This window comes from Papilio machaon, chromosome W (genome assembly GCF_912999745.1).
Source record: "Papilio machaon chromosome W, ilPapMach1.1, whole genome shotgun sequence".
NCBI lineage: Eukaryota > Metazoa > Arthropoda > Insecta > Lepidoptera > Papilionidae > Papilio > Papilio machaon.
In genome coordinates this window covers 461,843-472,717 of record NC_060015.1, presented here as the reverse complement: position 1 = coordinate 472,717, position 10,875 = coordinate 461,843, and the positions used below count along the sequence as shown (strand labels likewise).

Genomic DNA, 10,875 nt, shown 5'->3' with positions numbered 1-10,875 from the left:
GGGTTGCCCGACGGCAGCCGAAGCCAGCACCCCTGGCCATAAGGACCAGCGGACACGCCGCGCCGTTTTTACCCAGACTCCCGTAGTCCACTCTGATGATCAGAGAAGTACCGGAAGAGTCCGGGCAGCAACCCTCGAGAGAGCACCACAAGGCGCTCCTTCCACATTAGTGTTTGGTTCGCGGGGCTAACGCCCTACCCCGGCACACTGCCGGGGCATTCCCCTATCCACCACCAGGGGACGCGCCACGTCGGAGTTCACCTCTCCGCCCACTCGGACAACCGAGCAGGTCCGTGGGAGGGACTCAAAGCCTACTTTAAGTTAGGGGTGACTGAGATCATAGTAAGTTGGATTTATTCCCTATTTATTTATTTAAAAAAAACTCGTCAGATTCTCTCCCTAGCTAATACCTCATATGGTGACAGGGTCAGTTTTCCTTGTTCATCTTTTCAACATCCTTTATCCTCTTTTGCTCCATCGTTAGAGATTTAGCAATCCATCCAACTTTTTTATTCAGTACAAATAAAAATACTGAAATTTAAAATAGCACATGTCTATGTTAGATATATTTTACTCTTGCACATAAGTATACAGTACTGCTTGTCTGGTAGAAAATTTAAAACATCGATGTGTTGTTTGTTTACAAGGATATAAAAAGGAGCATGCAGATGTGATGACCTCGAGCTCACATTTACCAATTGCATAACGATAACCCTTTTTTTTTTTCAGAGGGAAATGCTTTATGCATACTCCGCGCCCCGGGGGAGGCGCGGTAGTTATGTGGGATTCTCTTCCAGATGGGAAGCATACCCACTAAACCCCTGATGAACCAACCCCCCTCCAACGCATGATGGAGGGGCTGCGGGCACGATTTCGCTTTCGTCCGCAACCCCGCCTGCGCCAGCTGCCGAGGCAGCTCCTACTACAGGGGAGGTCGATCCCTAGCCACAGGTGACAGATCCCCCCGTTTCCGGCACCCTAAGGCTGTTGAGGGGGGAGGCAAGGGCGGCGACATATTGCCGCCCTTGCCTCCCCACTCTTCTACGTCGGAGCGGGGGTACCAGGGGATTTTCCCCGTGCTCCCGCTCCCTTGCCCCCCTCTACGAAATAACAACTTCGCAGAGGGAGGCAACCGCTCGCCGTGACCTCTCACTTCCCAACATGGCGTCTATAACGCTGGGAAGCGAGAGGTCACCGCCAATTTCCGTTACCAGGGTGCGGCGCTCGTTGGACCAGGCTGTGCACACCTCTAGGGTGTGCTGCGCCGTGTCCTCTTCAGCGCCACACCCATGGCACGACGCTGTCTCTTCCCTCCCAATCCGGCACAGGTACCGTCCGAAACATCCATGACCGGACAGCACCTGTGTGATCCGGAAGGTGAGGGATCCGTACTTTCGTACGCTCCATTGATGGAGCCGTGGGCGTATGGCCTGTATTGTGCGGACGCCATGTTCAGCGCCAGCCAGGCCATCCACCCAGAGCTCCATCGTTTTTAGCCTTCTGATCTCTCGAGCACGGGCGAACTCCTCCGTGCTCCTCCGCACAGTTAAGGTAGGCCCGGCAGGCGCGTATGGCGATTATACGCTGCGGCTTGCGGAGGAGGGCTCGGTTAGTTGCGTCCAAGGCCTCTGCCCAAATGGGCGCGCCATATAGGGCCATGCTCCGGAGAACCATAGAGTACACCCTTCTGCAGGGTGTATCCGGTCCTCCCAGATTTGGGAGGATCCTCGACAAGGCCGCCGCTGCGCCAACAAGGCGGGGGGTCAGCGTTCTGAAATGTTCATTGAAACGCCAACCCCCGTCGAGTATGAGGCCCAGATATTTCATCCGGGCTCTCACCCCGACCACGGCTCCATCGAGCTGAAGGGCGGCCCCCGTCGGCACTCTCCACCTCGGCCCTTTAAAACAAAGGGCCTCAGTTTTACTGAGTGCCACTTGGAGGCCCAGCGCCCTGATCCTCCGGATTATTAGTGTGGCCCCAGCCTCCGCCCTCCTATTTAGCCTCGCAAAGGTGGTTTCCCGGATGGCCACTAGTGTGTCATCTGCGTAACAGATGACCGCCATCCGGGGCAGCACCTCACCGCGGATGGCCCAGTCAAAGCCGATGTTCCATTACAGGGGTCCTAGTACAGACCCCTGGGGAACACCGCAGGTCATCCGCCGCTCTTTCTTTATTTTACCCCTCCCCATGTAGGACACTACCCGCTCGTGCAGGTAGTGCCCTATAATCCTTCTGAGGTAGAGGGGCACTCCGTGATAACGGAGTGCCTCCTCGATTACCCCGAAAGGGAGAGAGCCGAAGGCATTGGCGATATCTAACGATACCGCCATGGCCCCCTCCCTCCTCTCGGCTGCACCCTCTGAGAACCTTTTCAGTGCGGTCAAAGTGTCCAGAGTGGATCGCCCCAACCGGAACCCGAACTGGTTCTCAGAGAGTTGCGGCCCCTCTTGCGAGATGCTGGATGATGCGGGAAGCCAACACTCTCTCGAGTAGCTTCCCGACCTCATCCAGCATCACTAGCGGTCGGTGCCCGGAAGGAGAATCTGCTGGGCGATTTTCCTTCCTTAAGAGCACTAACCGCCCTTCCTTCCACACCCCGGGGAAGCGACCGACCGCCAAAAACTCGTTAAATAGGCGGCGAAGTCGCTCCCCAAGGTGCTTCAAGGCAATAGGGAGTATCTTTCCCGGCACCCCATCTGATCCCGGAGCCTTCCAGAACCTCCTGAGCCGGCTGACCGCCCTATCGATCTCCACTTCCGTAATCGGAGGAGCTTCAAGGGCGGCTACCTCGTCCTCCCGATCGTTGGGAGGAGCCATGCGCGGCGGTTCGAAAGGAGGGCTGTCTGGGAACAGTCCCTCGACCACCGCGCTGAGGACAGCCGGCTCCATGTCTTCCGTGGTAGGCGCCACCTTTAATTTTGCTCGTACCATGCGGTACGGGCGCCCCCACGGATCCGCATCGAGGGTCGCCAAGAACTCCGCATAGGCAGCGTCATTGGCGGCCCCGATAGCAGAGACGAACACCTTTTTGGCAGAGCGGAGCTCTGCCTGAAGGCGCTCAAGTTCGCCAGCTACCCGGTGCCGACGTCTACGACACCAGGTGAAGGCACGCCGGGCAGCGTTACTGGCAGCGCGTAGGACTGCAAGGTCCTGCGACCACCAGTATACGCCTGCCCGGGACGCAGGGCGTCGCGCCCTGGGCATCCCGGCGTCACAGATGGCCGTCATGTCCCGGTGGAACCTGACAGCCCTCTCTTCTACCCTCACGGTATGTGGAGGTTCTTCCGCCCATGCATGGACTATAGCGGCCTCTTCCGCGAGATCCGCATCGAGGCGTGAGAGCTGCCACCACGGGAAGCTCTCCACGCCTCGCCCACCCGCCACACGGACTTGTGGCCTGTGGGGCGCGTTGGAGACCCTGAACCGAATGTACATGTGATCGGAAAGGGTCTCCACGTCCTCCAGGACACGCCAACACGTTATGCGTGCGCCAATGGCAGGGGTGGCGAATGTGACATCCACCACGGAGCCCCCCTGCCCGCGCACGCACATATAGGCATTGCCCTGGTTCTCCGGAACCAGGCCGATCACTGCAGCCCAGTCCCGAAGAAGCGCCCCTTTCATATCAGTGATGGAGGACCCCCATGTTGCGCACTTAGCATTGAGGTCCCCCATCACGATGACCTGGGCCGGCGATGCTCTCTGCACCACCGGTTCCAGGTCATCCAGGAACCTCTCGAATTCCGAGAGGCTCCTGTTTGGAGAGAAGTAAACTCCTACGAGTATTATTTCTCCCCAATTTGCCGCCACGAAACTCGCGCCTCTATCCCTAAGGGATAGGCGATGCGGGCCTGTTGGCGACACCACTATACCTACCAAAACCTCTGTGTCCCCAACCCAATTTGGGTGAGGGGGAACCACGTAGGGTTCGGCCACGACCGCAACGGCAATTTTCCACTCTGCCAGAACCTGCATGAGCAGGTCCTGTGCGCGGGCAGAGTGGTTGGCGTTCATCGGTTTTGACTGGGCCATCCGCGGAGAGGTGCTGCCCCGGATGGCGGTTATCTGCTATGCAGACGATACGATGATCGCCGTCCGGGACACCACCTGGAGGAGATTGAGGCGGAGGGCTGAGGCCGGAGCCTCCCTGGTGACCCGGAGAATCGAAGCGCTGGGCCTCCGGGTGGCGCTCTCCAAGACTGAGGCCCTATGTTTTAAAGGGCCGAGGTGGAGGGTGCCGTCGGGGGCAACACTCCGGGTCAACGGGAACGAGGTCGGGGTCAAGGCCAGTATAAAGTATCTGGGCCTTGTCCTCGACGGGGGGTGGCGTTTTGGGGAGCATTTCCGGTCGCTAACCCCCCGGCTCGTAGGCGCGGCAGCAGCCCTCTCGAGGCTCCTTCCGAACCTGAGGGGTCCGGGTGTACAAGCAAGGCAGCTGTACACCATGGTCGTCCGCAGCATGGCCCTGTACGGCGCGCCGATATGGGCAGAGGCCCTAAACGCGTCGAACAGGGCCCTCCTCCGCAGGCCGCAGCGCGTCATTGCAGGACGTGCCTGCAGGGCCTACCGCACGGTAGGCCACGCGGCGGCCTGCGTCCTGGCCGGTACTCCCCCATGGGAGATAGAAGCGGGAGTGCTGGCTGAGGCATACCGGGCGCGGGTTGAGCGAAGAACCCGGGGAGAATCTCTCGCCCCGGAGGAGCTCGCCCACGCCCGGGAGAGGAGAAAGCGGAGGACCATGGAGCTCTGGGTGGAAGGCCTAGCGGACGTCGAATATGGCGTCCGCACAGTAGAGGCCATCCGCCCACAGCTCCCGGAGTGGTGCGGAAGGGGCCACGGGTCCCTCACCTTCCGACTCACGCAGGTGCTGTCCGGACACGGTTGTTTCGGACAGTATCTGCGTCGGATCGGAAGGGAGGAGACGGCGTCGTGCCATGGGTGCGGCGACGACGAGGATACGGCGCAGCACACACTGGAAGTGTGCTGCGCCTGGACAGAAGAGCGCCGCACCCTGGTGGCGACGATAGGTGGGGACCTCTCACTTCCTGGCGTTATACGCGCCATGTTAGGAAGTGAGAGGTCCTGGGACGCCGTTGCCTCCTTCTGCGAAGAAGTGATTTCGCAGAAGGAGGCACAGGAGCGGGAGCGCGAGAGAGACCCTCTGGCGCCCCCGCTCCGACGCCGTAGAGTGGGGCGAAGGAGGCGGCAATTCGCCGCCGCCCTTCACCCCACAAATATGTGAGAGGAGCCCCCCCCCCGTGGGCGACAACGCAGGCGGGGTCACGGAAGTAAGCTCACGCGTTCCCGTGGCCCCGCCATAATGCGTCGGAGGGCAGTTTAAAAAAAAAAAAAAAAAAAAAAAAAAAAAAAAAAAAAAAAAAAAAAAGAGGGGTTGGCGTTGGTCTGCAGAAATTCAATATGCAGGTGTCTAGACATTAAGACACCTGCATATCTTCCTCGGCCGCCTGTCGGTTCTGTGGCGGATTTTGGGGAGGCATAATCTTAGGGACCTTCCCCTTCACCGTAGGTGGTGCGCATTTAGCACCCCCCATAAGGTGACTATGCGGACGACCTGCCTTTGCACAAACTGTGCATTTCGCAGGGGCCTCGCACGTTGCAGCCTTGTGTCCCTCTTTGCCACAACGGAAGCAGAGTTGCCCATTTTCTACCTCCGTTTGACACTCTGAAGGACAGAGAGCCCGTGTATGGCCATACACTTATAACAGCGCAGAGGCTGAGCCTGCACTGCCGTGATAGTGGCCATGCTCCACCCAATAGCCATTTTACCCATAGCGACGACCGCCTTAGCAGCCGTCGCTGGGCATCTAACGATGGCCGAGCCACCGCCCCAGAAGCTGGGACGGATTTGGCCCACTTTGACTTAGGTGGGGGAGCAGCCCCCAGCCGTCGCCACCTTTTCCGCCAGCTCCTCGCGGCTGACCGAGTCGTCCAAACCGGTAAACCGAAGGTCGGCCAGTTTGGTTGGGCGGGTAATATCCGCCAAATCCCCAACGACTCTGGTCAACTCTGCGGCTAGGCGGTCGGCCGACTCATCTGGAGTCTCCCCTCCCACCTCCATCAGTTTGGAGCCGGTCATACTAGTTCGTATCTTGACCGACTCCAGACCAACATCTCTAAGCGAGATAGAGGCCCTAGCCTTAGATAGGACCTCCGCATACTTGGCCGCAACAATTTGGCCATCAGTTGTGGCTATGGTCGCCCCCTCCTTCAAAGTTATCATAATGGCCGCCGTCTTGGGGGCCACTATCTTGATAGGCTTTGGGGCGACCACGGCCCTTTTTTGGATTTCCACAGTTTGGAGAGTGGGCTGGGTCGGAGCCTTTCCCCTTGATTTACGGCCGACAACCTTCGACCATGGCGCTTCTTGAGGAATCTGGTCTTGTTGCACTGGTCCTGTTCCAGTTGAGGAGGCCATTTCTTCATTTCCGTCTCTCTGTTTTCCCTTGGGGGGAGGAGGAGGCGGAGGGACAGTCGGCCTCGCCTTCGTCTTCGGGACCCTCTTGGGCCCTGGCTGAGCAGCCTTGGCTTGGGCTGGCTGATCGGCTGTTCCTTTCATAGCGCTGATCGCCAAACCAGAACGGACTCTGTGGCGGGGCGGTGGTGGCTGTCGCTGATCGGCGTTCAGGTGTGGTCGTATCACAGGCTCTGCAGGGAGACGCATCTCCAGGTCTTCGAGGCGGGCGTTGACCATTCCGCCCACCGACTGCAGAAGCTCGCGTCTCATTCCTTCCATAGCCTCTTTTATTATTTCTTCTACACCTGGTTGGACCCCAGCTGTGTTCCTCGATGCCACAGGGGTTTTGTTCTGTTCAGCATACGCTTCTTTAAAGGCTCGTAGTTTTCTACGCATCAACTCTAGCTCTCTTGCGAGCCGAGCGTCGTCAGCACGGAGTCTGCGCTGCTCCTCTTCTGGTGTAATAGATCGTAGGCCCTCTACTGCGTCTATTACTTCCTGCGTGGCCTTATTAATCTGGCCAAGCACTGTGCCTTTAAGGTGTCCACTCTTTTTAACTTCGCCCTGTATTTTTGCGACGTTCATCAGGGCCTCTGCAGCAAGGGCCTCCACTGTTACGGCAAGTGGGGCACTGTGGTCTTCGTCCTCGTAAAGCCCCCTGGTCGCCTGGACTGGGCTCGCTATCTTTCTGTAAGGTGCACGGTAGGTGGCATCAGAGTCATCATCCCCGCTCTCCTCCCCCTCAGCCAAATACTCCTTTGCTTCCTTTAGGAAGCTGTAGGCTCCTAAAGCTCGCTTACCGCGGCCTCGAGTTGACGTTGAGGCCACCTTGAGGGCTACCGCTGGGTCGGCCTGCTCATCAGGCGATATACTTAAGGGTCTTCTGGGAAGTCCCAGAGGGGAACCTAGGTATAAGTCCCGAGGTGGACGGCTCGCCCTTTTTGGTATTACTCCGCAAAGTGCGAGTCGGCGCCTCCTTACCTCCGTTCTTATCCCGCGGCGAAACTTTCTCAGCAGTCGTGGCACCGAGTTGGCGCCTAGACACGCTCTCATCCTCAGACAGCGGCAGGTTCGCATTCAGACAGACATTATCCTGTCCCTCATCCATCACAGTGTTGTCCATCGCGTGATCTTTTGATCACGGACGGAGAACACAATGAATGTACAATTAAACTAACACAATTATATACAGTCACAACACATATAGTCAAGATAAAGTAAAGCACAAACGAAAACACATTTAAATTTACAAGCTAAACTAAATTAAAACGCATTAACATTATATTTACAAAATATCTACAAAGTTATAAAACCGTCCAATTTCACAATAACACTAATTACGTAACAAAAAAGCCACGTGCGTCAAACAGTTTTTCGCTAATAACTTTTTTGTTTCGTCACCCTTCGAAGCACCGAAAACACCAATAGCTTCGTCTCCTCGAGGCGCATCTCGCGACATGTCACCCGTTAAAATCCGATCACTTTTTACCACTTTTGGGGATTTTAATCGCGGAGCTCCTCTAGAAACGATGCACACGGAACGACATCCGGCAGACGACCATAACGATAACCCTTTTTTTTTTTTCTTTTTTTTTTTTTTTAACGTTGGGAAATGTGTTAAGCATACCGCCCGCCCTTCGGGGGAGGCGGGCGGTTATGTGAGACTCCCCCTGCGCCAATAGGGGCGCCGGGTATACTCACCAAAACCCAACGGTGTTCCGCCTTCTCCGCTTGTGATGGGGCCGTGGGAACGCAAAAGCACACCACCACGGCCCCGTCTGCGGATTGCCCGCCACACGGAGATGCGGCGGGCCCTACTTCCGCGACGACGCCTTCAGCAGAAGGCGCCGTCGGCCTTCGCCGAGGACTCCCCGGAACACGTGGGGAGTCCTACAGCACGGGACCCTTGCAAAGCAGGCGGCGAACCCCGATTCGCCGCCCGCGGGTCCCTCACGACGGCGCCTTGTCTAGCGCCACAAGGTGCGCCCGATGCCGCAGTGGTGGCAGTCCGCGGTGGGCTCCCTTTTCACCACCCCACACAGATACGCCCCGAAGCATCCGTGCCCGGTGAGCATCTCAGTGAGGTGGTAGTTGGGGGCCCTGTGGCGGCACTCCACCCACTCCCGCAGGACGGGTCGGATCGCCGCCACCAACTGCCGGCTCGGCCCCGGGGACTCCAGCTCCTCCGCCCACCTCCGGAAGAGGTCGTCGCGAGCCTCCTCCCTCCACTGCTTGACCTCCAACGGATGCGGGCGGAGGTCACTTTCCTTCAATCGCCGATAGACCGCCGCGAGGACCTCGGCCTCGAGCGCCCACGGCGGGCTACCGGCGATCAGGCACGCCGCCTCGTATGACGCCGTACGGTACGCCCGAGCCACTCTCAGCGCCATCACCCGCTGCGGACGTCGCAGCAGGATGCGGTTACGGGCGCTGAGGGATTCCGACCATATGGGCGCCCCGTACAGCGCCATCGACCTCACCACCCCCATGTAGAGGCGGCCATTTTTGCCCAAAAAAATGGCGATGAGAAACCGAGACGCGGCGATCGTAGAAGGTCTCCTAAAAATGAGAAACACTACATCCGTCGCCACAGTTTAAATATGAAAAAAAAAAAACAAGTTATAATATAAGTAATTTAGCTAGTAAGTTTAGTATAGTAAATGGTTAAAAAAAATATATATATAATTAAGTTAAATTATATATATTTATAAGTAAGCAGGAACAAACAATGTAGCACAGGGATATTAATAAAATAAAAAAAAAAGATAACTAAAACCTGTGCAGAAAAGAGTACGGACCAAGCGTCTGTAGATGTAAAAATATATAAAAAAAAAAATATAGAGGCGGCGGCATGCCCTTCCAGGGCCGCCCAGGTTTGGAAGGACCCTTCCGAGAGCACCAGTTTCGGAGCCAGGCGCCGGAAGTGCTCCCGGAAGGCCCATCGACCATCGAGGATGAGTCCTAAGTACTTCATGTTACCTGCGATGGTGATGGGTGTCCCGGCCACCGTTATTTGGGAGCCTCGAGGCGGCCCACGTCGATGCCCATGGAATGCCAGGGCCTCAGACTTGTTGAGCGCCATCTCGAGCCCCAGCCTCCGAATTCGGTGGACCATCTGGGCGACCCCCGCTGTGGCGAGAACCATCGCCTCGCGGTGTGTGCTGTCGTCGGCGTAGCATATCAGGCCGACCCCCCGCAACATGTCACCGCGCAGCACCCAGTCGTAACCGATGTTCCACAGGAACGGTCCTAAGACCGATCCCTGTGGAACACCGCACGACATGACCCGTCGGGCCCAGCCGTCTCTCGTGGGGTACACCACAGCCCTTCCGATAAAATAGTCCCGGATCAGCCTTTGCAGGTTTCCCGGAACACGGAAGTGCTGCAGTGCCTCCATCACCGCCGTCCAGGGCAGCGTGTTGAAGGCGTTTGAAATATCCAACGACACAGCCACCAACACGCCGCCCTGTGCGACTACCTCCTCGGCTAGGCCCTTGAGTCGGGACACCGCGTCGATGGTCGACCGGCCACAGCGGAATCCGAACTGCGCGTCGCTCAGATTTATGTGCTCGGCGAGACGAGCAACGAGCACGCGCTCGAAGAGTTTACTCGGCTCGCCGAGCAACACAATCGGCCGATACGCCGATCCCTGGTCGGGCGGGCGGTCATCCTTCTTTAGAAGGACGAGCCTACCTTCCTTCCACGAGCTGGGGAACCGGCCCTTCTTAAGGCCGCTGGTAAAAAGGGCCCTTATCCGCCCCCCGAGCTCGGGAAGAGTCAGGTATAGTACCCGACCAGGCACACCGTCCATCCCGGGGGCGGTCTTCTTGAGGCGGAGCTTTACGGCGGCGTCCATCACCTCCTGTTCGGACACCGGCTCCACCTCATCGTTGACCGCCTCCTCCATCGGCAAGGCAGACCCTACCCGGTGCGGAAAGAGAGCCCCGACCACTTCCTCCGCCAACTGTGGCTCCATCGTAGTTGTAATCGGTGGAGCCCAGGGTCGAAGCTTCTTCCGCACCGCTCGGTACGGTCTGCCCCACGTGTCCTCCTCCAGCGTTTGGAGCCACTCCTTCCACGCTCCCTGCTTGGCCTTCGCAATGGCGACCTGGAGAGCGAAGCAGTCGGCTCTGTACGCCTGGTACAGCTCCTCCTCCATCCTCTGATCCCGGACTCGACGACTTCGGCAGCGAGTGTACCGGCGACGCGACGCCACACACGCCCGTCGCAGCTCGCGCAGCTCGGGACGCCACCAGTACACTCGCCGACGCGGACGGAACGGTTGGGCCCTCGGCATAGACGACTCGCAGACGTTGGCCAGCAACTCGCCCAGCCGGTCCGCTTCCGCGTTCACGTCCTCGGCGGAATCGACGGGATCAGAGTTGGCTGCCCAGCTTGC

The 10,875-nt window shown here is 58.0% G+C and overlaps 2 protein-coding genes across 2 annotated transcripts; both read right to left on the bottom strand.

Annotated features, from left to right (window-relative positions):
• Positions 1 to 427: 427 nt before the first annotated feature.
• Positions 428 to 1,487, bottom strand: LOC123723316. Its single transcript, XM_045685899.1, has 2 exons — positions 1,154 to 1,487; positions 428 to 531 (listed from the first exon to the last, which is right to left on the bottom strand). The coding sequence occupies exons 1-2, from the start codon at positions 1,485 to 1,487 to the stop codon at positions 428 to 430; spliced, it is 438 nt and encodes a 145-aa protein (XP_045541855.1).
• Positions 1,488 to 5,882: 4,395 nt separating this feature from the next.
• Positions 5,883 to 7,599, bottom strand: LOC123723314. The gene is made up of 2 exons (XM_045685897.1): positions 7,458 to 7,599; positions 5,883 to 7,381 (listed from the first exon to the last, which is right to left on the bottom strand). The coding sequence occupies exons 1-2, from the start codon at positions 7,597 to 7,599 to the stop codon at positions 5,883 to 5,885; spliced, it is 1,641 nt and encodes a 546-aa protein (XP_045541853.1).
• Positions 7,600 to 10,875: the final 3,276 nt, after the last annotated feature.